At 45.6% G+C, this 26,372-nt stretch overlaps 2 protein-coding genes across 9 annotated transcripts in view; one reads left to right on the top strand and one right to left on the bottom strand.

Moving 5' to 3' along the window:
* Positions 1-2,591: 2,591 nt before the first annotated feature.
* RXFP3 (relaxin family peptide receptor 3) lies at positions 2,592-16,952 on the bottom strand. 4 transcript variants are annotated; one of them, XM_075527129.1, is made up of 4 exons: positions 16,219-16,952; positions 14,985-15,078; positions 10,537-10,724; positions 2,592-7,962 (listed from the first exon to the last, which is right to left on the bottom strand). In XM_075527129.1, the coding sequence occupies exons 3-4, from the start codon at positions 10,609-10,611 to the stop codon at positions 6,766-6,768; spliced, it is 1,272 nt and encodes a 423-aa protein (XP_075383244.1). In that variant the 5' UTR covers positions 10,612-10,724; positions 14,985-15,078; positions 16,219-16,952; the 3' UTR covers positions 2,592-6,765. The 4 variants fall into 4 exon arrangements, 2 of the variants coding, with proteins under 2 accessions (XP_075383244.1, XP_075383243.1); XR_012779005.1 differs by lacking the exons at positions 2,592-7,962; positions 10,537-10,724; positions 14,985-15,078 and adding an exon at positions 15,108-15,293; XR_012779006.1 differs by lacking the exons at positions 2,592-7,962; positions 10,537-10,724; positions 14,985-15,078 and adding an exon at positions 15,108-15,293 and having other exon boundaries at positions 16,341-16,952.
* Positions 15,832-26,372, top strand: part of ADAMTS12 (ADAM metallopeptidase with thrombospondin type 1 motif 12) — a 172,252-nt gene continuing 161,711 nt past the window's right edge. For 3 of the 5 annotated variants that reach the window (XM_075527124.1, XM_075527123.1, XM_075527125.1), the window contains exon 1: positions 21,591-21,720. Coding sequence is in view for 2 of the 5 variants with exons in the window: in XM_075527122.1 (XP_075383237.1) it covers positions 16,342-16,468; positions 21,359-21,720 (489 nt within the window). In the remaining 3 variants the exon portion in view is untranslated. Of the gene's footprint in view, positions 16,469-21,358; positions 21,721-26,372 lie in introns of those variants that run through there. The other 2 variants (XM_075527122.1, XM_075527121.1) reach the window with 1 other exon arrangement.

Here is a 26,372-nt window from a genome sequence, read left to right as displayed (position 1 = left end):
GAAGGCATAAAATTTTTACAGGTTTTTCAGAATAAATGTCAAGCAAGACAGGCGTGCTAATTTTATTGTACTGGAACAAAGACATATTCATAGCAATTTATTTGCCATCATAGAATCACACAGAAGCACAGAATAGTTGAGGTTGCCACTGGAGATGACCAGTCCAATCCCCCTGCTCAGTGCAGAGTTGCTAAAGCAGGCTGGTCAGGCTGTGTCTGCTCAGATTCTGAGTATCTCCAAAGATGGAGACTCCACAACCTCTCTGGGCAACCTGTTCCAGTGCTTGACCACTCTCATCATAAAAAAGGGTTTTTTTCCTTCCATTTAGATGAAATGTATTGAATTTCAATTTGTGCCTATTGCCTCTTGTCCATTCCCTGGAAAACACTGAGAAGAGTCTAGTTCCATCTTCTTTAACTCCCCACCCCCATCAGGTATTTACACACATTGATAAGATCCCCGAGCCTTCTCAGCTCCAGGCTGAACAATCCCAGCTCTGTCAGCCTCTCCTCATATGGTGGATGCTCCAAGCCCTACATCATACTGGAGCCTCTCCAGTAAGTTCATCTCTCTCTTGTACTGGGGAGTGCAGAACTGGACACAGCATCACAAATGTGGCCTCACCAGGCTGAGCAGAGGGGAAGGATCACCTCCCTTGATCTGCTAGCACTGCTCTGCCTAATGGAGCCCAGGATGCTGCTGGCCTTCTTTGCGGCAAGGGCATGTTGCTGGCTCATGTTCACCTTGTCCACCAGGATCCCCAAGTCCTTCTCTGCAAAGCTGCTTACCAGTCGATCAGCCCCCACCCTGTACTGGTGCTGGGGTTTGTCCGCAGCATTTCCCTTTGTTGAACTGCCTGGGGTTCCTGTCAGCCCATTTCTCCAGCTCATCAAGGACTTTCTGAATGGTGGCCCAACCCTCTGGTGTATCAGCCATTCCTCCCAGTGCAAACCTACTGCCCCATCATCCAGATCATTAATGAGGATGTTGAATAGGACTGGCCTCAGTATTGATCTCTGGGGCACACTGCTGGTCACTGCCCTCCAGCTGGACTTTGTGCTGCTAATCACAACCCTTTAAGCCTGGCAGCTCAGCCCGTTTCAATCCAGCTCACTTACCACTTATCTAGTCCATTCTTACTGGTTTGTCTATGGGGATGTCATGGGAGAGAGCATCAAAACCTTATTTAAGTCAAGATAAACAACATCCACTGCTCTCCCCTCACCCACCAAGCCAGTCGTCTCATCATAGAAGGTTACCAGCTTCGTCACATGTGATTTCCCCATCGTCTTAAGTCTGGGCTAATTGATGGTAGTGATGAATTGATAGCAACTTTATTATCTCAGTTTTAGGATTTGGCCTGAAAATAAAATTTAAGGTATTTGATTTTCAGACTTCTTGTCTAAGCTGATCAGAGACTTTTTCACAGCTACAGAGAGAAAGAAGTAATTTTTCTGCAAGATTCAAGCTTTATCCAGCATTATGTTTGATGTGACTTATGAACAAAAGTAGAAAGGTTCATTGAACAATGATGCTAGAAGTCAGTACTGAATAGTTAATTTGATCACTGTGCGATGAGTGTACTCATTCAGTTGGTCTGTGCAAGGAACAACACAGGTCCTTGGAGAATTAGTATCTCATTGTCCCAAGGAACGGATGAGTGAGGGAGAGTTACTATCTGAGCGAGCTACCTTTATTTTGTTATTTCCCACACTGAATAATAGTCTGCAGTCAGTCATCTTAACTTTCTGTTAGCACTCCCCAGGCAGGTACGTCAAGGTTTCAAAAAACTTGCACAACTAAATAAATTGTTTCTCTCTGTAGGTGTTTTTTTGGCCCAATTTGCTCAGGCGTCCTGTGAGTCTGTATTTTACAGGTAAGGTTTTGGGAAGGCCTCTGAGGCTATGCACAAACATAGGCTGAGAAATCTGCACATATGTGTAGGATTTGGAAGAGACGGTTCTAAGGAAAAGAACTCCCTGCAACTAGGGAACACGTCTAAGGCATGTCACCAGATGCTAAAGAGCAAAGAAACGAGTTAACTGGCTGCCCAGCCTTTTCTTGCAGACTTTTTCAACTGCTGCTGCACTGACTGATGCTGAAAATGTACCTGGAGGAGAATCTTATAACTGCTTAATCATGACAAAAACATATTTTCAATAACACCTTCTGAATGGATGAATCAGAATTCTCTTTTGAAGCAGGAGAGACATAACCCTCACTAAAAATTGGAGATCCAAGCTCCCAATTTAATGTCCTTGAGCTGCACTGCACCCATACCTAGGCCTGCTCAAGCTCAAGGATACCGATTAGATCAGAGCTTCTGCACAGGCACTCAATTGAATAATCAAGTTTTAAAGCAGGCAGTCATGAACCGGAATGAAGGGGACTGGATTTTTTTTACTGCTAAAGTGAGCGCCAAAATAACTCAAAGAGAAAGTGAAGCAATATTTCTACTGAAGAGGCATTTCAAAGGGAAACCTGGAAATGCAATTGGATGTTGTTATTACATTAAGAGCTTGGTTACTTATTTGAGGGGGGGAGGAGAGATTTAAAAGTCCTTAGGCAAAGTCAGTGCCTAATGAGAATATCTGGGCTTTAAAGGTTCTTTCAGTTTGTCACTAGATGTCAGCCTGCACCTTCGGGTCCCCATCATTCTGTAGCAATGTGCACCTCTCTACCAGCACTCCACCAGGAATCTTCAACAGGAGGAGATCGGTCACAAAAATCTTTTAAAAAACTCTGTAAGTATTGTTTTGTGTCCTTCACCTGTGTTTATTTTAGTCCATGAAAAGGCGATTTTTACAAATGAAGACGTGAACATTTGGAGGAAACAGAGTTTTTGAAGAATGTTGTACTGATTACTTAGGAAACCCGTGGATACCCAGTAGGACTTGTTGTTGTTAACATGTAGTCTCAAAGCTGGAGCTGGAAAGACCCTCTGCTCGGGCCACACGCCTGAAGCTGCATGCACACTCAGAGCAACTGCCCCTTCCTTGCAGTGCCCAGGCTGCTGCTCCTGCCCGTACAACACAGAGCCCACATTTCATGCACTGATAGTTGGGACTTGCAGCACACGTGAAGCAAAATTTCTCTCTGCTCATGCAGAGCTAGAGCAGTGCTCTTTGGCCATGCTGGACACACACCGACCCGCACAGCCTGAACTGCCGGTATGGCCTAAACCGACATTTGGCCAATTGTGGATGGGTTGTGCCTCTTTTGAACAGCAGATTCATGACCCACACCTGCTGGATCAGTGGCTTAAGAGAGAGCCGCCCTCTAAGTCCATAGTCCAGTCCCTACACACCCAAGGTATTTTCCTATTTGGCTGATTTGCCAAATGTAATGTTTTCATGTCTTTAGTGATCAGATACCTGGGGCTTCCTCTGAGCATGGTATCTCGCTAGTATTCTGGGCTAACTATGGGTTGTTCTGAACATCTTCTATTTCACTGTGTTGTTTTGCTGGCATAAAATTATGTGTACATTGGCATCCACAAAAGCACATGGGTTTTGTCATGCTGAGCACCACAGAGGATGTCTTAGGCAATTTATTATCTACTGAAATTCATAGTTATGCTTTAGACACCTGGATAACTTTTTATGTAACACACAAGAACATTTAAGCATCAGGACAGGGATTAAAATTCCAGCAAGCCAAGCAAGAAACTATGTTGTTCAAAAGCAAACACTAAGAAGAGAGTCTGTTTTTGAGATTCATCCCCTCTTCTTAGTTTAGGTACCTTCTCCTGGCCTATAGAGACACAGTTAGATCTCTCTGAACTCTGGCGTTAACTGTTTATGGTATCTTTTTCTCACACAACAGTGTAGCTTTCTTCATCTGCTAGCACAGGCATTAGAGTTTTCTCCCAGAACATGTGAGACCCAAATGCATTTCTCGCAAATCCCTTGACACATTAGGCTGCTAGATTTATAGGTCTAGAAAGCTCTCAGGGTCTTGCATGTCATACTGAGACTTTAATTGAACCAGAACCTGGGAGCAAGTTAACCATTGCTCTTGGAAAGAGGAGACCTAGAATCCAGATCTGGATCCAATTTCTCGTCTATATTTACAAGGAAAAAAATCTTGGCACTTCCTCTTTGAGGCTCATACCCTAACCTCTATGCTCCAAAGTAGTGTTCAAGGGCTTGCTTTCCCTTTATGACCCAGCAACGGTGAGCAACTCATGCAACAGGGAACTGTTTCAAGCCAGAGCATTCCAGCACATTCACAGAGTAGCCCAGAGATTCAGTCATTCCCCAGGGATGCGGAAGCGGGGAAGCTGAGTTTCCTAGGTTGTGGGCAAAAGCTCTACCCACTTATTTAGTGTTTCAAAAGGGAGGAGGAAGGAGCATAATCTGCACATGCATTGTAGGTGGGACAGGAGAAGCATATCTAGACATAGATGCAAAGGGATGGGGGGAATGAGTTAAGTTTACAGCCCCTCCTAACTTAGTGTGTCCTGGCACAGGGTGTTCTGTGTCGGGATGCAGAGCTGCTTCCCTTGCTTAGGATACACGCTGTGGCCAGTCCTGACTGAGATATCCCCATGAAGCTCCCATGAAGCACAGAGATAAATGCTACAGATTTAAGCAGATTTAGGCATGCTCAGGAGCAGACTTCTAGGCACAAAAAAATTTTACTAGAAAAAACTTTAAGTACCTACAGAGTTCAACTGGCAGCCAAGTCAGGATTTAGGAACTTAGAGGGGCAGTTGTACAGTACTTAGATGCTCAAGTTCTTCTGTGGATATATCTGATTTCTTCAGAGTCTTTGCATCTGTGTAAGTATGTCCATCAGCTGCCAGCTCACTTTTGCTGTTCTTCTCCAGGCACCTGTATCTTCCCAGTTAGCAAGCACCCAAGGCTGTAGCAGAAGTCTCTTCTGCCTTGAAAAAACAGAACAACAGGTTCTCCTTGCAAGTAGCAGAACCAGCTGCTTCCAGAGCAGACCTGAATTTTACAACAGGAGTTACCAACATGTACAGTAAACCTAACAGAGTCTGCAAAGCATAATTGCCACTAATGGCACTGCATTTTTCTCCAGACAGAAACAGCAAGTTTGCTCCACATCAATACTTAGAGGTGACAAACAACCCTCTGCAGAAATGCTTTTTTAGCAGAGTCAGGCAGATGTTGGAGTTAGGCTGCAGAGGAAGGGACTGGAAATACAGAGGGATTTTTGAATATTGTATTTATATATTGATCCCCTATGCAGTATTGGAGATTAAAGACCTTGTGTTTTGACAACAAAACCAGAACTGTTGCATTTTTCCATCTTTTAAAAGAAGTATTTTTGACCTTTCCATTTAAAATTATCTTTTCCTCATAATTTAAAAAATATTTTAAAAAGTAAATATATAACATCACCATAAAAAGTTTCACAGCTTAAAATGACACTTTCTTCATGGCCTTAAAAGTTCATTTCAGATCAACATCAAATTATTTCCCAGATGTTTCTCTGGAACACAGGCAAGAACAGGCATTGTCCCTGCCCTTCTCCAGGGTGCGAGAGCACTGAACTGCAGGCTTTAGGGCTGCTCACACCAGAGGAATTGAACTGGAGTTAATTGAAACACTGGCAAGTATCAGTGCAGACCCTTAACAAACACTTCAGCAGAACAAAAACCTTTGTGTTTGATTTTAGCTGAACCCAGAAATATCCCAGAGCAAGCAGTTTGAAGTGGCTACGATTTGTTTCTTTTTCCCTTTCTTTATTTACAGTTGTGCTGATTTCCTGGAGTGAAATACAAACAGTCTGAAGCACAGCAAGAACAAAGCCTGCAGCCTCAGTGCCCTGGGAGAGACGCCTGCCTTGCCACACATGGTTTGGGGCTGTGGGTTTCCCCCACAGCAGCCTGGAGAGAGGCTGGGGAACACAATGTTGGGGGGTTCACACCCTCCCCTCCAAACCCAGGCAAAGCAACACCTCTCCATGAAGCTGCAAGTCCTGTCCTTGGGTTTCTCCGTGGCTGTCTGGGTTGTTCTGTATCCTGGCAGAAGCAGAGGGGATGGGGGGAGCTCAAAAAGCAGATCCTGCACAGATCCAGCGGGGACTATGGTGCTCCTTGTCCCCTCTCTTTCCTGGGTCCCGAAGGGAGGGGAAAGGGGCCAAGCCTGAACAAGTAGGAGCCTTGTACCCACTTATCCTGGCTGTTACCACCAGGGCAGGTATGAAATAAGACATAGGTTGCCTGATCCCTGTGTCCTCACTGGAGCCCAGGGAGCAGTGACCACAGCCGGGTTGGCATAATTTAGAATGCCACAAAGCAGCGAGAAAGCAGACCCCCACCACCAACACACACACAGGGGTGGGAGGGCTGCTGGCCCCTTGCTGCTTGCACCTCCAGGTTGGGGGGACACAGCTGAGGCCTCCCAGCCTCACTCCATCCCATCCAGCCCCTCTCCTCCCTATGGTGCCCTGAACATCCTGCATCCTCCCTGGATGGAGTCCCATCACCCTCCCCAGTTCCTCTTCCCCAGAACAGGTACAAGCACTAAAAAGCATCCCCTAGAGACACCCCAATCCCCAATGCACCTCCACTGCCTCCTTCTACTCCTGTTCTCCAGTCTGGGGGACATTTTCAAGACAACTGTTTCCATTAACAAGCTTCTGAGAGCAGACACAACCCCAAAAGAGCATCTCTCACACAGAAGCCCTCCTTTACCCATCGCTCCTCCCCTTGTCCCTACCAGGCATTCAATATGCTGGGGCCACATCTTGCACAGACCTCACAGTCCCACCCCCCAGAGCCCCCTGCCCATCTCAGCAGCGCTGCTCCATGGAGCTAGCGGGCAGCAGATCATAGTGGCTGCTGTACATCACCACCCCAGGGGGGTAGTAGGGCAGCTCCGGCGGGATGGTTGCAGCAGGGGAAGAAGCAGTGATGGGGTGGACAGGCACCAAGGCGTGCAGGGCCTGCTCCTCCTGCTCGGGCTTGGTGGTGTCGGTGAAAGGGCGCATGGTGGTGAGGGAAGGTGAGGTGATCCTCCAGAGGAGGCTCTTCAGTGCCTTGCGAAACTCCCTGCGCATGAGGCAGTAGAGGATGGGATTGAGGCAGCTGTTGGAGTGTGCCAGGCACACGCTGATGGGGAAGAGGTACACTTGGGAGAGGAAGTACTCGGTGCTGAAGTGCACGACGTTGAGTTTGATGAGGATGCCCCACACTGTGAGCGCTTGGTTAGGCAGCCAGCACAAGAAGAAAGACAGCACCACGATGGACACTGACTTAGTCACTTTGGAGCGGCGCTTGGTGCTGGGGCCGCTGCAGGTGCTGCCAACATGCTTCTCACTGATGAAGCGCACCAGGAGCAAGTAGCAGAGGCTGATGATGGCCAGCGGCACCACGAAGCCCAGCAGCACCTTCTGGATGTGGTACAGACCCAGCCAGAACTGGGCATTGCTGCCTCGGCCCTCAGGGAACTTGACGAGGCAGAGCACGTCATCAAAGACGGTGGCAGTGGTGGAAAAAATGGCGTGAGGCAGGGAAGCGAGGATAGCTGACAGCCAGATGAGTGCACAAAGCCACTTGGCAGAGCAGCAGCCACCCAGTGGGTCACCTCGCCGTCGATTCTTCAAGGCTGAAGCCACAGAGCGGTATCGAGCCACACTCATGGCAGTGAGAAAGAAGACACTGGCGTACATATTCATGGCTGTCACATATGAGACAATCTTACACATCGCCTTGCCGAAGAGCCAGTTGAAGTCCAGCGCGTTCTCCACTGCCCAGAACGGCAAGGTCAGCACAAATTGGAAGTCAGTCACTGCCAGGCTGGTCACAAAGAGGTTGATGGAGGACTTTCTCCAGCCTTGTTTGCTTTTCATCAGGTAGAGCACCAGCAGGTTGCCCACCAGCCCCAGGGCGCACACCACGGAGTACACCAGGGAGATGACAATCCGCACCACGTCGGAGCTGTCCCCTTGCATCCCGTCGGCTCGCTCCAGGTTGATGTTCTTCAAGAGCTGCAGGAAGGACACATTGCTCCTGTTGCCCATCTGGGCGCCCTCCAGGAAACCCAGCGGCGCGTCCCAGGCCTCCCAGTCCGCTCCTTCCTTCATGCTGGCGGCTGGCGAGCAGGCACCGCGCTCGCAGGGCTCGCCCATCCCATGCTAGGGAGGGCGACGGGTCCGCGGGAGCCTTTCCCCAGACCCCCGAGCCAGCAGCAGCCTGTGCGGCGGGCGGGCAGCCGGAGCGGGGACGGGACGGGACGGGACGGGACGGGACGGGACGGGACGGGACGGGACGGGACGGGACGGGACGGGACGGGACGGGACGGGACGGGGTCGCTCCGGCTCGGCGGCTCCGCGCAGCTGACGCCGCTCCCGCGCCGCGCCGCGGTTATATCCGCGCCGGCGGGGCCGGGGCATGCGCGGTGCAGCGGCGGAGCTCTCCCGGGTGCTGAGCGCGGGCGGCCGCGCCCCCGGCCCCCCCCGCCCCGCGGCATCACGGCGGCTTCGCCCCCGCTGCTGGCCTCCCTCCTCTTCCGCCCGCCCGGCCGGGAGCCGTGCGTGTGAACCCACCGGGCGGCGCGTTTCCGTGGGCTGAGTTTGGCAAGTGCCCGACCCGAGGCGGTGCCCCTTGCCAACAAGTCCGCCCAGCGGGCCAGCTCCGAAGGAAAACCCCCGCCCGCCCCCCTGCGCTTGGGAAGTGCTGGGGGCGTCGCACCTCCGCTCAGCTGCGGGGCCAGCCCGAAACAACCTGCGCTTTGCTGCCTGAGAAGGCTCGGCACCAACCCTGGACGTGCTTCTCCGTCTCCAGAATGGCCACATTCAGGACAGGGACCGACGAACACCTGTCCTTTTTTCGGGACATCGGAAGAGGGTGGCTGTCCCCAGTTTTAGAACGAACGGCACGGTCAACGAAGCTGTGAAGTCCGGCTGCCGGCAGCACGCAGTGCTTGGGCGAAGGCAAAAGCGGGCAAGACCCGCGGCGGGCAGAAGCCGCTTCCCGGGCAGGCAGCGGGGCGGCCGCGAGCTCCCGGCAGCCGCCCGCCCGCAGGGGGCCCCGGCGCGCCGGGAAGCGGCGGCGGCCGGCACCGGCCCGGGGAGCTCGGCGGCTGCAGCCCGCCCCGTCCCTGCCTTGCGCCGCGCCCGAAACTCGCTTTCCCACCAAGTTTGCAGCAGAAACAGAAAGCAACTGATGGGAATAGGAACCGAGGCTTTCCTTCTCCCATTCTGCTTTTAAATTAAAGTAAGTGCACATTTCGAAAACGAAATAGATTCTAGATATACCTAAATAAAGCACTGTAAACCAGCCATCTGGGGGAGATTAAGGAAAGTTTTAAAAAGTAAATTATTTCTCCGTGGTCTTTAAACTGATTTATCTTATTGAAATTCTTGCAAAGACATCGCTGTGTGTGTGAGTTGTTGCCAGCAGTCCACTCCTCACTCTGGTTTGTATCTACACTGAGCCTGTAAAAGTCTCAGCCAGATCATGGGAGTGCTAAAGGGGAGCAACAGTAATTAGAAAGTTTTATACATCGTTCATATTGCATATAATGAGGGTACAACTTACTGGAATTAGCAATGCAATGGTCTGGGATGGCTTAGCCTCTAGATCACTTGCTACACTAAATACATTGGTACTAGAAGGAAACAAAACAATTGAAATAATGGGCCTTCAAAAGGCTGACTGCAGCAGGCCTTGAAAAATGGAGTCCTGACATTTCTTCCCCACTTTCTGCAAATCATGGAATTTTTTCTAGGCTTCCATACCTCTTAATCACTGACTGGGGTTGCATTCAGGAGACGTTTTCAATAGTAGGGCTTTAAGTTGCATCCCTTAGTCTGCTGAATGGCAACAGTTTCTCAAATTCTCTCACTCCAAGTAAAGTGAAACCTAACAACCCCATCAGCAGCATCAGTGTTGCACAGCCAACTGTAAAACAGTACAGCCAGGAGAGAAAGCCAAGGATCCTTCAACATCAGTAGTGCAACAACCATATAAAGAAGCAAAGCAAAAAATGCCAAGTTTTAATCAGAGCCGCACCACTGCAGAGGTTCTGCAAACGGTACAGGAGGTGAAGTGCCTCCCAGCCCCCAGCAGCACCGGCTGCCTTAGCACTAGTGTCAGCACTTATCCAAAATGAAGGTTAGTAAAATGTTTGAAATAATCAAGTTCTTGTTCAATTTTTCCTCTCTACTTAGTCCTTCCACTATTAGCTCACCAGGAAAAAAATCATCTGTAATTGAGCCATGCAGAGACCTGACACGTTCACTTGGTAAATCATTAGCAGGATGGACAGTGCAGAAATGGATTTTTTCCAGATTGAATTCTGCCCCATTCTGATCACATTGCTACCTCCATACCCTATTTTAAATATTTCACTGGAAAAAATTGCAGAAACTGTGTCTTGCACTAAATAATTTCTTCTACCATTTCAATATTGCCCTGCTCAGCACATCTTGTTGATATACAGCAGAGGCTGAACAGTAATAAAGATGAAGAAAGGGGAGGGAGAGGGAAATAATGTCTGAAGATATATTGCTTTTTTTGTTAGCCACCCAGAGAAAGCAACAGAGTGTGAACTGAGGTACCTCAAAGGAACACTGGTAGTGGATTTTGAACTCAGGGCTGCAAATGTGAAACACTTGTCCAGGTTTTTTGCTCATATTCTGACCACCAGACAAAGTCCTTTTCAGTCTTGGGTGGTTTGTCTTTTTTTTTTTGTCATTCTTCACCTCAGAGAAGAAGTTTTAGGGGCAGGTAAGGGAACTTGCTACACCTAGAAGAATAATAAAATAAATATTCACTGAATAATTTATTTGTCACACCATCAGAACATTTCCATAGCTGGAAAAATGTTAAAAAAGCCATCAGCTAGTTTGAAAAAGTATTGCAAAATTCATCAGATACATTACCTATGCACTATTATTCTGGAAAATACTGTCTTCTATTTGATCATTATTTATTTCACCAATGCTGCCAAAGGCTTGTTGCTAATATGTAACTTTCTGGGGTTTTCTCTTTATCAAAGTGTCAGTGTGATTTGTGTTACTGACTAAATCTTTTTGAAAACTGTAGTAAACTTGATGTGCATAGGCTTTCAGGAAGTGTTCTGGTGATAATGGGGAAATAGTGGCTGATTTGTTTACTTTGGAAATCTCAAAGAGATCCTGTAGAGTTTTGTAAGAGGCTTTTTGGGGTTTATATACTATTATGCTAAAATAATCTATGGAGCTAAGTTTGCTAGTTTGCCTTCAGATAGCATCAGTCTGTAGAGTAAACTTAAAAAGCTTGCACCCGTTCAGACCACCAACAGAAACTGCCCATTGATTTCGACTACACTGTATCAGAGATAAAAGTGTCCCTGCAAGTATTTCTCAATAGCCTTTAAAAATGTTTCAGATAAATATGCCAAATAAACATTTGCTGAAAATGATAATTTTCCTACAATTTACCCCAAAGGATCCCTATCATTTTCACTTCCTTTACAGACCTTGTACACAAACAAAGGGTAGATTATGATTACAATAGTGACTGAGCCAGCTGTACACTGTTCTGAAATGTTTTGGCAAGGGAGATGGGGTTCTGTTTTCAATATGAAAGCCATTTTTGTAGCTTAAAGCAGATTTTTCAAATATTGAAAGTAACACTATTTTAAATACAGAAACATGGGACTATTTCTTGGGGCATTTTTGTAGCAGCAAAGGAATTTTTTATCTTTTTCTATTCAACATACTGAAGAAAAGAGCAGTAATAGTAAAGCTCAAACAGATTTCATTAAAAAGAGTTATTAATATGTGTTACTTAGATGGGCTTTATATTATTCTTAAATGTTGCATTCTTGCTATAGAATTCTATTTTATGAATAATTTTTTATGGCATTTTCTTCCCATTAAAACAAATTTTTGGAGCAGGAGAATGAAAGAGAAATAGGAAAAAAAGGACTTCTCATATTTGTTTATTTTCTAATTTCTAGTTTCTGGAACCCATATGGTCTCCTCTTGGCTTTTTATGAGGTCACGACTACAGACTCATGCTTTTGACTATACTCAGACAATAACTGTTAACACATTTTGAACTGGATTTTACAACTCCACTTTCTCCATCCTGAGAGTGAAGGTTTGGTGTGACTTTGTGTGTATTCATCATAGGAAGACTTCCATGGCAATTCTTTTCTTAAAAGTGTAGAAAGAAATCTATACAGGTTTTCATTACAAAATCTCAGTTAGGTGACACAATCATCAAACCCAGAGGAAAATATAATTGGTATGCTTCATGGACCACAGACATGTTCTCCAGAAAGTGTTATTTGAATACAGATATAAATTTTAATTTAAAAAAATTACTTTCATCATGTTCATATCCTTTCCTCATTTGCTTTCTAGGTAGATCACTGAAAACATATTTTCCTGGCACTAATTTTCATAAACAGTTAATTTCAAAGTGAACTGTTGCTCCAGAAACATGCTTTAAAACTGTTAATATGGATAGTAAGACCAAATGAGCTTTTAAATTCACATAGTCCAAGCACAAAATAATCATTTTGTGAATCAGTTCACTAATTACAAATAACAATCCACGTTTGAACACTGATCAGGAATCTGAATGTGAGCATCCCCAAAAATGTAATAGAAGCACTGACTACTTTAGAGTTTGCTTCATTCTGTTACTTGAATCTGCCCACAGACATACCACAAGTGGAAAGTCAGCAAATATTTTTTTGCATGAGTAACTTAAGAAATTCCAAAAATCTTTAAAGACTATAATTGAAATGGAAGTTGAGAGATCCAACGGTATCTCTGATTCAATTACCAATAGTTAGTTGTGTTAAGAGGCTGGATCTCTAAATGAGAAAGAAGGAATAAGATAAAAAAAAAAGTACTCACAAACTTCCATCTAAATCTGTCTCAGAAAAAAATTCAGTGGATGCACAATAACTACCCAGCAAACTCCACAGAGTCTTCGGGATGCAGAGTCATTCTCTTTCAGTTCATCTCTCTGCTAATATTCAGTACCTCTAACATGGCCCACCACGTGCGATTCATCTTCTTAACATTTCTAGTCCAAGCAAATGGTTAACCTGCCTGTGTAGTTAATAGATAGTCAGGTCTGGACAGCATTTCATCTTGTATGTGACAGAAAAGGGATGCATTATCCTCCAGAGATATCTTCTCTCCCTGCTGACTGGAGGAGCAGACAAACAAGCGTGTATTACATGCCTTTTAGATCTTTAAACTTTGGGCAGGAGAATCTCATTCCCAGTTAAGCAAAATTTCCAGACTGTCTTCAGCTGGGCTTCATTTTGTAGCAATTCCTCAATGTCAAATCATGTAATTTATGTTGCAGTTCCTCACTGCTTATAACCTCTGCTTTTCTGTCTCTCTGTACACATTTACACAAGCATATAAATTCCTATACACACATTTCTTTTACTTCTGGCCTGGAGGTCCACTTAAATTTAAAAGAACTCAGATATTGATTGTGCCTGGATTTTCAATTGATTGTGTATCTCGTTTTTTTCTGACCTCCTTTCAATAACTGTACAGGCTTTTCTGGGTTGAGCTGCAGTTACTGAACTGCAATACCTTTGCTGTCACAAGAACACAACTGATGTGGTATTGTTTTAATTTTCTTTTTATAGTTGAGGTTGTGTTACCAAAAAAAATGCCCTTATGTTCACAGAAGTCTCCAAAACCTCAGGTTATGTCTGTTTCGGAACAGGAAACCACTAATTAATTCCTTATCATTAGATTCTTGAAATTCTTTGTGAGTGACCAAATAGTTTAGTATATAGGCATCTTATTTTAATAGTCCACAAATGCTATCCTAAATCAGGTCTGTACCAGGAAGACACAGTGCCATAAATTCCATTCACTTAAATAGCTGGCCTCAGTATGTCCTCACAGCAGGAAAGTGCTTTCTACTTGTGCCATTGCTTCACGTTTTAACTGTGTGTGACTGTGTCAGCTATAGCCACAGCATCCCTTAAGCAGGAACCCTACTGTCCCCCAGGGTATTTTCTGACACTACGCCCAGTGAATCATTTCTTCTGTGTATGTGCACGCTGGCACAAAGCCCAGGGAATTATAGAAGTTTCGGATCAGATTCCCACAGTTCTCTTTCTCCATTCTGTATGACTTTTGCATCTACAATTTTTGGTCATGTAAAAAAAAATCAAATCAAAACAAAACACCCAAATTCCCACAAACCCTCTTGAGTTCCTAAAGCTTTTATTTCTCTATCATTTCCTGACTTTTTTCTTTGTCTCGTGATGCTGTCTGGAGAAGAGATAACAAGGAAGAAAACAGGCAGGAGTAACAGGTTCAGAGAGTTAGTCCAGAATGAGAAACTCTGTAGTCTCAGGAAAGGGCAGAAGGAAAAACATCTCATGCTTGGAGAGAATTAGGACAACGGGAATTAACTTTTCTTGCTGAGGAAGAAACCAAGACGGAATCCTGAATGAAATACTAGTTGCCTCACATCAGCCACAGTGAACACCTACCCAAAAAGATGACTGGAAATTGAAGAAAATAGTTATGTGCCTCTCACAGAAGGGCTGTTTTTCTGATTGCCTTCAAGAAGTTTGTTAAACCAGTACTTTGTAAACATATGCCCATCCCTTGAACTTTCACCCCTTCTTTCCAGCGCTCTGAGCCTGTTCTGCTCATTTTACAGTCCTTTTCCTTTTTATTCCATCTACTGTAGGTACTTCCTTATTCTCCAATTTAATTATTTTAAAATATTCACGGCGAATTGTGTAGCTTGTTCTATGTAACAATTGTCAAGTGTTTTTAAAGTGTTAAGTATTACAGACATTACCTCAATTTCAGGTCACACTTAGCTTTAAATCAGTTTCAGGGAAGTACTGATACAGAGCTAAGCAGGCTACAATATCCAATGTCACAGAACAGTCTAGTGCCCACGATGTGACTAGACTATCCAAAGAATCCTAATGGCAGGCACACCAGGAAACTTGTCACTGTAACAGGAGAAATAATGTTATTCATATGCAGAAGATACAGACGGCTATATTAAATACCTTGCAATGACAAATCTTCTCTTGGCAAGTGTTGTTGGATATTAAATATTACATAAATTCATCCTCTTTTGCTTAGTCTGTGTCATTCCATTAGCTAGAAGAGAGCACATTATGACTCATAAATCAAATATCACTCTTTATAAATATGTTCTGTTTCCAGAGTTATCATGTCTCAAGCCTGGGAGAAGCCACATTTCTATCTGATTCAGAAATCCTTGGAGTTTTAACTCTTTCTTGCATTTTCATTCTCTGGAGTTTGAGGTTCACAGTTCTCGCAGTTAAGGCAGCTGATTTGTGACAGCCATTCGCCTTTGGGAAAGTCTGAGCAGAGGAACGAGCGTAATTAAACATAGATTGCCACGAAACGATCCAAGAAACACATGGTACAGTCAATTTTAAGCAGAGGGCTATTGAAACGGACAAGGAACTCAGCCCAGGTCTCAAGGACAGGACGGCACCGAAGCTGTGCCCTGAGCACCCACCTGTGGCACTTGGGTAGAGGTGGCTGGGTGGTGGCAGAGGCCAAGTGAGGGGATCCTTGGCAGAGAGTACATGGCACGCGCTTAAAAATATAGGCACCAAGGCAATCAGAAACTCTCCCTACAAAGGGAGGACATTCAGAAGTAACCCCACCGTGGCAGCGCACTGTTAAAACACAGGAATGGCTCAGCACCCAGGGGAGACAACCTGGAATCCAGGCTCTGGCTGGGCGCGGGCCAGGGCCCCGGCCGGGCCCTTGAGGGGCCTTGGGCTCCCGCCCGCCCTCCGGGCGCCTCAGGCGGGGCGAGGCCCCCACCGACCCTTGCCGCTGCGGCGGGAAGTGGCGGAAAACGCCCTGAGCACCCGCGTGCTTCGAGCGCTTTCGCCACAAGCCGAGGGGGAGCCTCTCCCTGGGCGGGTGCGGGGCTGCGAGGCCGCGGCGGGCTCCTTCCCCGGCCCCCCCAGCGGAGACCCGCGGTGTGGGGCCGGGGTAGGGAAGGCTGCCTTGTGCGGAACGGCCCTCCGCGAAGGCTGCCGGGGCTAACGCCCCACCTTTGCCGCTGAGGAGGGCGGAGTGGGGGGGCGGCAGCCCCCGCTGGCGGCCTCTCTTCCCCTCCCCGCTGGCCCGGCCCGGTTCGCTCCGGCGCGTTAACCCCGGCGGCTCCGAGGCGGGGGCTCCCGAGAGCGGCTGCCTCCCCACAGCCCTCCTTCCTCCGCCGGCAGAAACCAGACACCGGGACGGCCCCGCGCAGACCGTGTGGGGAGCGGCCCCTGTGTCCGGGAGGCCGCTCCGCCGCTGCCCCGCCGCCCGGCCATGCCGCGGCCCGGCTAGGCGTCGGCGGTCGCGGCGCCCCGCTCGGCGCTCCCCGCCCGCACCATGCCATGTGTCCCGCGGAGCCGGGCGGCACACGTCTCCTTCTGGCTCCTCGTCCTTCACGTCCAAGCGTCCTGCCTGGGCAGGGCCCCCCCGGCCGGCGGCTCGCTTTTCCCCGACGGGAGGCAAGGTCAGTGGCGGCGGGCGGGCTGGGGTGCAGGGAGTTCCCCGGGCACGGCGTGAGGGAGAGCGGCTTCCCGCCGCCGCCTCCCCGCCGAGCAGCCTCGCCGCGGGTGTGCTTCCAGCCGGTCGAGTCGCGGCTCCCTGGCGCTGCTGGGGCGGGAGAGGCGGCGAGCCTCGCTGTTTCGGCGCCCCGCCGTCCCCGGTCTGGTGTTAGCGGGACTGGCCGGGCTCTTGCGGGGTGCAGCGCCCAGCGCTGCCCTCAGCGCCTCCTGGCACGGGCTGCTCCAGGCTTCAGAGTTTTGCAGTGAGAGCGCACAGCTCTGGCTGTGCCTTCCTGCTGCTTTTTGGAAGTCATTCAGTTGCACTGCGGAGATGAAGGTATTGATAAACCCTGCTGTTTGCTCATCTACCTCGTTAAGAGGCATCTCTCTAAATACCAGAATCGTTTTGTACTACTAAACTGAAAAAGTTCACTGTCCTGATTCTTTATTTTTTTTTTAGACAAATGATCAGTTCTGTACTGCAATAGCACAAACTACAGAAGGATTGGTGTTATCAGGGTATAAAACTCACTGTGAGTTGTTCATATTCAGTGAGGATGGTAAATTAAAAGCGAGGCTTCATCTGTGTGAGGAGTATCTTGAGGCTGCTCCCCCAGGTGGATTAACTTCATTTCCCCAGTTGGTACTGGCTGCCCACCTCCCTGGGGGCGTGTAACTCAGGAATTTTATCCTTTTGCCTGTTTAAGGACAATCAGAGAAGCAGCTCCCAAGAGAGAAAAATTATGATTAGCTGGAAGACTCTGCCTCGTGGTAGAAGACCCAAAAGTGTAGGAGGAAATTTTCCTTCCTGAAAACTTTCCTGATGTAATCAACAGCTGTGGTGCTGTCAGTGGGAGAGCTTGAACACAGAGGAGAAAATCTGTGCCCCTCAGAGATCGTGGAGAGGAAAAGTGGTTAAGCAAGCAGCCTGAAAAGTGAACAGTTATCCTGAAGTTAGTTCCTGCTGGATTCATGTAAAGTGAATGCAAATAATCATTGCATTTCTGTGGCTCTACATGGGACAGAACAGGGATGGCTGTGTTAGCACGTAGTATTTAAGCTGTTTAATTGTCAGGCATTTGGAAATGAATGTAGAATTAATTTAACTTTCTAGGCATGAAAAACCTAGTTTTTTCCAAGAGTTTGCAAATAGCTTTGTGTAAAGGGACAGTTCAAAATTTGGCTAATTTTTTGTGAAGGAAGATTGAATGCAGTGCTAAGCGTGAAAGACTAAAATTTGTATCTTGCATAGCAGAAGTGACTATTAAGTGTTGTGCTCTCTCCACATCCACAATGAGTGTGGCAGATGGGACATTTAAGGATGCCCTTGCTGAATATTGAAGGCCTGCTCCCTGCCATGGGGCTTCAGAGCTCAAGGTGTTTCCTGGGTACAGAGCCTTTCTTTAGCTCAAGAAGACCCTTCCTTCAGAGATGACCAACGCTATTTACTATCTCAAGGAATCGTTTGAAAAGAAGCAGAGGGTCTGAGGGGCAGATGTAGATGAACTACAGAGAGGGAGATGAAACAATGGCAAATGATGATGTGTCACGTTTTAAAGGAATTTTGTCAGAAAACATGTTATCTGTCTAAAAGAAATTTCCTGCCTATGCCTGACAGACCGTGTATGTTTCTCTATTTATCCTAGTTTATTCACTTTGTACAGCCATTCTTAAGGCAGGCAATTCTCTGCCACGTGTGGCGAGTTTGAATCCACAGAGGAGCAGAACAGACAGCAGTGGTTTTGAGTATTATCTTGAGTATTATTGAGATGTTTTCAATGATGCAGAATTGGGAGGGTCTGCAAGGAAGGTTTCTCCAACAACTTAAACAGTTCTTAGACTTGTCAAACAAGTGTGAAGGGCCTGAACCTTGCTCATCCCATGTGCCCAGAAGGGCCTGTGCAAACACCGTGATTGCAAGGCAAAGTACTGACTTGAACGTGTCCTGCTCAGTGTGATGTTTTGGTCTTGCTTGTGGCACTGATGCAAGCTGGCGTGCTCAGGCTGCAGTTGTGGAAAGACAGAGCATTCTCTGGAGCTACACAAGCCGACCAGGGAAGTCTTCCCTTTCCTGGCCTACAAATCCTGAGCAGTTCCACTCAACAGGCAGGGCTTCCTTGGAGTGGGGAGCATTCTAGGTGGCCAAGGAGGATGCTGTGACGTGCCAGCTCCAAAGCTTGTCAGTGGCACTGGGATAGATTCCCTCCATTTAATGTTTGCTGACACTAAGTTTTATGGGAACCTGTGGTGTTTTAATATGAATTTGTTATTACTTTAGGAAAATTGAGGCAGTCAGTGTTAAAGAACACAACCCTTATTCTTGTGCAGTGTGGGTTGCATGTATTAAGTTATTTTGTTTGCCTTCTACTTGAGTGCTACTCTTTCCTAGAAGGGCAGAAAGGTGTCACCAAAATTGTACCTCCTGACTTTGTTTTAGACTCCTCTCCAGCTAGAAGGGTCAAATGGGATGTTGGGCTTAATGTGGAGCTCAGTAAATTATTCTGTTATTGGTAGGATTGTCTTTGCTAACCTCTACCCGACAGTCTAGACAAAACTGATAAAGATTACTTGCAGAAATTATCTTTAGCCTCATCTTGTTAAACTTTGTTCTGTTGTAATCTTGTTCCCTCTGGTCTTTTGGAAACTTTTTAGTAATTCATTTCTGTGCAGTATATTATTATTGCAGCATAATTCCCCTCTCCAGTGACTAGCATTCAGAAACGAGTGTTTAAGGAGTGGGTGGAAGAAGTTAGACTTCTCTGCTTTGATAATCCTGTTGCCACCAGATGCTTAGGCTTTATTTTCCTTTTTACTAATGATGATGTCTAATTTGCCTTAACCTCTACACACTAATTGCTGTAGTGGTGAAATAAAAAGCTTCCTCAAATAGTTTGAAGTCCAAAACCGCAAGTCTTTGGTCTTGCATGGAGCTTAACGCTTAAGCCACAACAAATTAAGCTCAAGACAGCAAGCAGAGACAAATCGCACAGTGACAGCAAATGATTAAGTTTTCCTTCAGGCATTTAATTTGATTATTTCATGAGTTGTGCTGAAAACCAGAGAAATGGGGTCCTGGTCTTGCAGTGTTCTCTGGTAGTCTGTCTTTGCTAGCACAATATGGGATGTGGGACTCCCAGAAGTCTTACAATTCAGCTTCTGCAGGTAAGCTATATTTTTGGGTGTTTCTCTTCTCTTCCCCCTGCCCAATTTTTGCTTCACTCTGGAGTGTGAGGAAGGGGGGACCTCGGTGTAGCTTCAGCTGCTAAATTGTCAGGCAGCTGGCACCTTTTGTGTTATCTATAGGCTATGTAGACTGCAGGCATGAAGGTGTGGACTGAGTTTTCAATGTCTTAGTCCCCACTGTGCTTATGTGGACAAGGGCAGGAGATGTCTCTCAGAACTTGTGGTAGGTGTTAGTCTCTGTGTTGCCATTGTGGAGATATAAAAACCCACTGCTGTGGCTTGTCCTGCAAAGGCACAAAGTCATTGTAGGCTGGTGGGAAGGCTTGTGTTCAAATAAATCTGTTGTGTATGAGAATAAGCTTGCTTCTGAAATAAAGATGCTACTGACACAAGGCCAGATTTCTCATGTAGCTTTGTATATGTGCCGGGAAGTGGGGGTTTTCTGTGTTTTGTTTTGGGTTTGGGTTTGTTTGGGGTTCATGGCCTGAGGAAGCACAAGCAGGCCCGTCTCATACTGCAGCTAATGAGGACAAAGGAGATATGTTCCTTTCCAAAGGGGCTGAATCCAGACAGCTGTCTGTCTGGGCATGATTTATCCTGTGGGGCTTTGAAGGTGCAGGCAGTGGAGAGAAGTATCTCTAGAAGGATTGTCTTACCAGTCCTAGGGAGGAGTAAATTGCTCTGGAAGTACCTGGAGCAGGCTAATTGCTTTGTTAACCAGCTTAATTAATGAATGAGGTGTAATTGCTTCATGTATAAGTAGCTGGGACTTTGGGAATGAAGAACAGTGCTGGGGAAAAAGGAACTGGAATGATGTATCCTCACAATTTCTTTTCAATGGAGTACGTTCAGAGTGTGATTTCTTGGGCTGAAGTCAAGTATGCCAGTGGAAGATCTGGCCCATAGGGTATGAGTTCTTAGGGACTGTGTTTTACATGGATTTATGTTAGTTGCTTGGGGCTTTTGAGTTTTACACCAATTTAAAAAATAATAAAATGGGGAATAGGTGTTGTTTGTTCTATATCAGAGCAGCAGGCAAGAATGCCAGTAACGCTTTTTTCCCCTGCTAGATCCTGACAAGGGACAAGGTGTCCAATCTTACCTTGGTTGGAACGCCTTATGCAAAAGGGCATGGTTACTTCATTCCCCTTCAAACCCTTCTTCAAAATTCCCTCCTCTGCTGCAACATCTGCTAAAGCTGATGCTACTGAGGTGCTATTGCTACAGCCTATCAAGCCAGTTAGTAGTGTTCTCTTCACCCGTGTGTATTTGTAAGCCTCTGTGTCCTGCTTCAGGGGATCAGCTTTCTGGATGTGTGAGAGGATGATGTCCTTGATCAGAGCGTAGTGTGCTGGGGACCTAAGACAGAGACAGTTCCCAGCTCTTGTGGGATTGGGAAGTGGGGTGTGTGTGTGACAGTCAATCCTTTATATGAATGGTGACAAAATATTTGAAAATAAGAATGTTTAGCTTCTAAATTGAGTGTTATAATGGGAGAGTAGAAAGCCCAAATAAGGATTGTATTGCAGATGGTCTGTGCACTGCCTGCCTTTGCGTCCGTAGGATGGTGTGGTGAATTGCTATCAGTTTCGAGTTTCCCTTTAAATCCTGAGAGATCTGAACAGGCTAGCACTCACCCTAGTTTTACTTCTTTTTTTTCCCCTTCTTCTCAGAGCAATTTATCAAGACATTACCAGAATACCACGTGGTTGATCCAGCAAGAGTAGATGCAAGTGGGCATTTTCTTTCTTTTAATTTACACCATCACATCTCAAACACAAGGAAGAAGAGAGATCTCAGCCAAAAGGAAAATGTGGTATATTATAAAATTAACTACGAAGAGAAGGATCTGTTTTTTAACTTGACTGTCCACGTGGGATTTCTTTCCCATAACTACATAGTAGAAAGGAGACGTGGCAACCACACTAGTGCGAAGATTACAACTCGCTCAGGAGTTCCTTGCCACTTCATTGGCACAGTGTTGCAGCCGGGTTCCGGGAGTGGGACAGCAGCGATCAGCACTTGCAATGGCCTGGTAAGTGATGTGACCTTTACTGGGATTCTGGACTAATTTTGGTGTCATTAGAACTGAGCTAGAGCATTGGTGTATGAATATGCCTGATAAGAAACTGGATGAGCCAATGTGATACCTTACTGACATAATGCTCTGGAAGAATCAGTTTAATACCATGGATATCATTTGGATTTTTGGAAGACAGAATCGGAAGGCCAAAAGTTGATGCTGAGGCCCCTTGGAGTTTACTTTTTGCTAGATTTTTTTTCTGGTGGTCTCGACTGCACATCTCTATCATTCATACAGCTCGAAGCCATCCAAATAGCCAGTCATTGCTTTGCTTTGAGTAACAAGTGATAGGATGAGAGGAGATGGCCTCAAGTTGTGCCAGAGGAGGTTTAGACCTGGATATTAGGAAAAATTTCTTCACTGAAAGGTTTGTCAAGCATTGGAACAGGCTGCCCAGGGAAGTGCTTGAGTCACCATCCCTGGAGGTATTAAAAAGACATGTAAATGTGGTGCTTAGGGACATGGTTTTGTGGTGGACTTGGCAGTGGTAGGTTACTGGTGGTTGGACTTGATCTTAAAGGTCTTTTCCAATCTAAATGATTCTGTGATTCTATGATCCCATTAGTAGTTGGAGTGCCTTTGCTATGCATCTGGATGTGAGCTTCTGTTTTAGTTTCGTCTAAAAGGAATGTAGCTCAGGTGCACTGAAACTGCTCTGCAAATCAAACCAACAGATCATAGGTTGGGAAAACTGGGAGATTTGCTTCAGAACTGCACTGCAACTTCAGAAATAAATGATACGGTAGATACAGCCTTAGCCAGAGCTTTAAATTCAAACCTGAACCACCTCTAGGCATCCCTTATTCCCAAGAGCACTTCTAGGGCTGGAGCTTGAAGTCTTGCATTTCTCAAATGCTTGTGATTCAGACTGAGACAAGGAGGTGGAAACCTTATATTTGCTGTGCTTTGTTTTTTAGCACTACCATAGCTTAGGTTTCTAGTTCTAGAGGTAAGGCTGAACCTGTCTTGTCAGGGAGGGGAAGAAGAGACAAACTGCCTGAATGTGAAGGGGCTGCTGTAGGGAGCTGTGTAAAATGGCACATGTAATCTGTGAGAGGCAAAATGCAAAGGGTTTGTGGAGCATGCAGGCAGAAGTGATGAAGTGTGTGCAGCATGCATGTGCTCTAGAACCTTGATCCTTGAGTGACAAATGATAGCATTTGAAAGTGCGTAGAGCAGTGCAGTGATGCCTTTTGGCCAACACAGCTCAGTCCGCAACAGGCTAGCGACTGATGTTTCACTCTTGAGCCTGAATTCAACACTAAGGTGAGTGTCTGTAAAGTACATCCTTTCCCTGCCGGCCTGTCAGTATTGAAGTACGTTCCTTGCTATTGAGAAGTATGAAGCTTTCAGAAGCTTTGGAAAATCAGTGGGTTACAGAAGTATCCTGGCAATGTACGAAAAGTAATATGAAGACAGCTGTGATGTAGATGAAATGGGAAACTCTGGAATCTTACACAAGTGCTGATAACACTTTTGGCATGTTGCCTAGATAAACAGACCTTTGCTTGAGGTCAGAAGGTTCAGTCCCACCTGCCTGAAGATCAGGGGTTTTCTAAGTAATTCTTCCAGTGGGGACCAGCTTATCAAAACTGCCCTGAAGCACATTGTGGTCATACAGGGTCAGTAAGGAAAAGGAGATATGATGAAAAAGAGACCCTCAGTTTTTTACTCTTCAGCATCAATGTCTATTTTCTGCCTTTTTCTTTTCTTTTTTTTTTTTTTTTTTTTCCTCCTTCCTGGGTTGTGTTGTCCATTGAAAATAATTTTTCTGTTTATTCTTATGAGGGAGGGAAGGAGAACTGAGAATAGGTAAACACCATGGAAGTAGAACAAATTATTTGAGATACTAAAAACCTATCCCATAAGGAGAAATTGTAAGCTTGTTTAGTGTAGGAGATTACTTCTAAACTACTTGATAAAAAGCGTTATATGAAATAATGAATTGCACAGGGCAAGTTGGAACGGATCCTTGGGGCTGAGATAGGAAGTAAGAGGAAGATAAAACAGTGCGGTTAAAAGGTGCCAGCTTCCCAGAATATGCTTTGGCAGCAGTGGCTGCTGCATGGGTCCTCACCTGTGACAGCCTTGGTCAGGACCACACTCTGAGTGTGTGCTTTGGTAAATGGATCCTGATAAAACTTAGCTCCTCAGCCCACCACTGCAAGTTGGCAGAGTGCTGATGTGCTCAAGCCTCATAAACCAAGAGCTGGTAAGACTCAATATCTTAGCTTTCAGATACAGGGAACAGGAATATTAGTGATGTTCCTTTCCTGATGCTGTTTTGGCTTGACAGCTCAGGTATGTTATAAAATGATAAATATACTGTGCTTTTTTTGTTGAGATGGTCTTTAATAAGCTAAATGAGGCACCAATTTACCATGGTAATGAGTGACAGGAAAGTGCGTGATCCCTAAACTGCTAATTTTTTACTTTCTTAATGATAGGAGCTGGTCAAAAAATTTATAATACTGGAAAATACTGATTTGATTAAATAAATATGTGCTACTGGAATATCCCTTTTGTTGACATTTTTAGTGGGAAATGGTTGAAATGTTCTCTTGTAATTTTGTCCAAGTGACTTGCTTAAGAATATGTCATCTTTTGCAACACTGTCGTGTGTCTCTCCCCGCCTCCCTCCCCCCCCCTCCCCCCAAAAAAAAAATTTTGACCTGAAGTGGGGCAAAATAAAATCCTAAAGGTGCCTGAGGGAGGGGAATCCTAGTTTTAGTCCTCTTTCTGGAATGACTTCCTCTTGTGTGAAGTCTATTTGGTCCATATTTGAAAGTTCCTGAATTTCCAGGATAATAGCAGTGTATAAGAACAAAACAAAGATGTGTGGTGTATATTTGTGTTCTGTCATAAAGATCACTCTCACACAGCACTGAAAGTATAGAAAACCTAGAAATGGATTTTTATCTCCCTTGTGTTTTTACATTGAAATATATTCCTGCTTCCATTGGCATTACGTGGGCATTGCTCATGTAGCAAACTTACTATTAGTTTTTATTTATGACACTCTTCAGAATCAAATTTCTTCTGCATAAATCAAGTGGATGGTGCTGAGAAGATATGGTTTTCAGAGGGGCATCTGTTTGATTAAATCATATTGACAAATGATTGAAAAAGAAGAGTGACACTTGCAAAATGTGGGAAGTGGCTTTTTGCCATCAGTGCTTCTCTAGGTTGACAGTATGTTGCTTTTTCAGCTAGAATGTCATCATACTTAGGAAATGCAGCATTTCCTTAGTTGTTTTGAAAACAAAGTATGCTGATGTCTTACAAATTTCATTTCCCTATGTATTTATATGTTCCTGAAATGGCCTGCAAGGGGAATAACAGAGTGACAGATTTGAGATATAAGAATGGGCAGGACAGTCATTGTATGACATTGTTCTTTTTTAAAAATGTAAATATATCTCTAATTTCAGAAATATATTTGGAAACAAATGGGAACGAATGGTTCATTAAGGGATTTGGGCAGAATCGGACAAGAGGATAAAGAGGACAAACTAGCAGAGATCTGGAGGAACTAAGTTGTAATTTCCAAATCCATTTTTTTTTTCCTAACACCTTGTGATATCCTTGTTTCCCTTTCTTAGGTCATGACCTTCTTAACAGGTTGAAGAACATGATGCTGTAGGCTCTGTGTCTTCTTCTCTGGGTCAGTTGTCTAGTTAAGTGTTTTGCACTTCTGGATCTTGTAGAATAATGCATGAGACTGTTAACATGGGAAGAGTGGGACAGACCTCGCTGTTTATTTTGGGTCACAGTTGGAGGAGGAAAGCTGAGAGGAGGAAGTCACTACTGGAACACCAGAAATGGATGAAACTGTGGTACTTGGGAAGAGAGCAGACGTGAAATCTCTTAGGTGCAGGAAAGTTTCCAAGAGGAAGTAAAGGGAGAAAGTAGTTTCGTTTTTGTCTCTCTCAGTGGAAATAATATTTGGATTTGTCTTGGCACGCTATTTAGGGCACACTTCTAATAATGCTTTGTGTTTCCACAGTGCCTTTTTGCAAAAGATTTTAATGAACTTTTCCAAATACTAATGCCTTAATTCTCAGTTGTGTGTTAGTCGTGAGATCCCTTGTGTCGCAGCAGTAATGTCAGCTTGTCCCCTCAGTTGGGCTGGGAGGGAGCAAAGCTCAGTGAAGTTGAATGAATACCCTGGGTTTATGCACCAAGTCCTATAGAGCTGGGAAATGAATTTTTCTCTGATAGTCTATCCTCTTCATTAGGAACAAGGCCCTCTTTTATTCATCAGTAACACAGACATTGTTTATAGTATTTTTAGATGACAGAGCATCATTAAGGCTTTGTTTCCTTGACACTTGTTTACAGTGTAGAGCTGTCAATGGACACTTGCTTCTGGTAATACTTTTATCTTCAAAGGCTATACCAGCATTAGTGGGATGGCAGAAGGGTGGAAAAACATGAGTGTGGAAACTGAGAACGATCTGTACACATGTACCTGGTAAGCTCCTGGCCATATGGGCCTTGCGTAGCACTGTGGACAGATCATGCTTTGGCTGTCTCCAGCTGGTCAGAGGGTTGCCTCAGTCCTGATGGGCATCAGCGTTTACAAGAAGTGCTGTCATTGTCTG

Source organism: Mycteria americana, chromosome Z (genome assembly GCF_035582795.1).
Source record: "Mycteria americana isolate JAX WOST 10 ecotype Jacksonville Zoo and Gardens chromosome Z, USCA_MyAme_1.0, whole genome shotgun sequence".
Lineage (NCBI taxonomy): Eukaryota > Metazoa > Chordata > Aves > Ciconiiformes > Ciconiidae > Mycteria > Mycteria americana.
The sequence above is the reverse complement of the archived record's forward strand: the minus strand, read 5'-3'. Positions and strand labels throughout refer to the sequence as shown.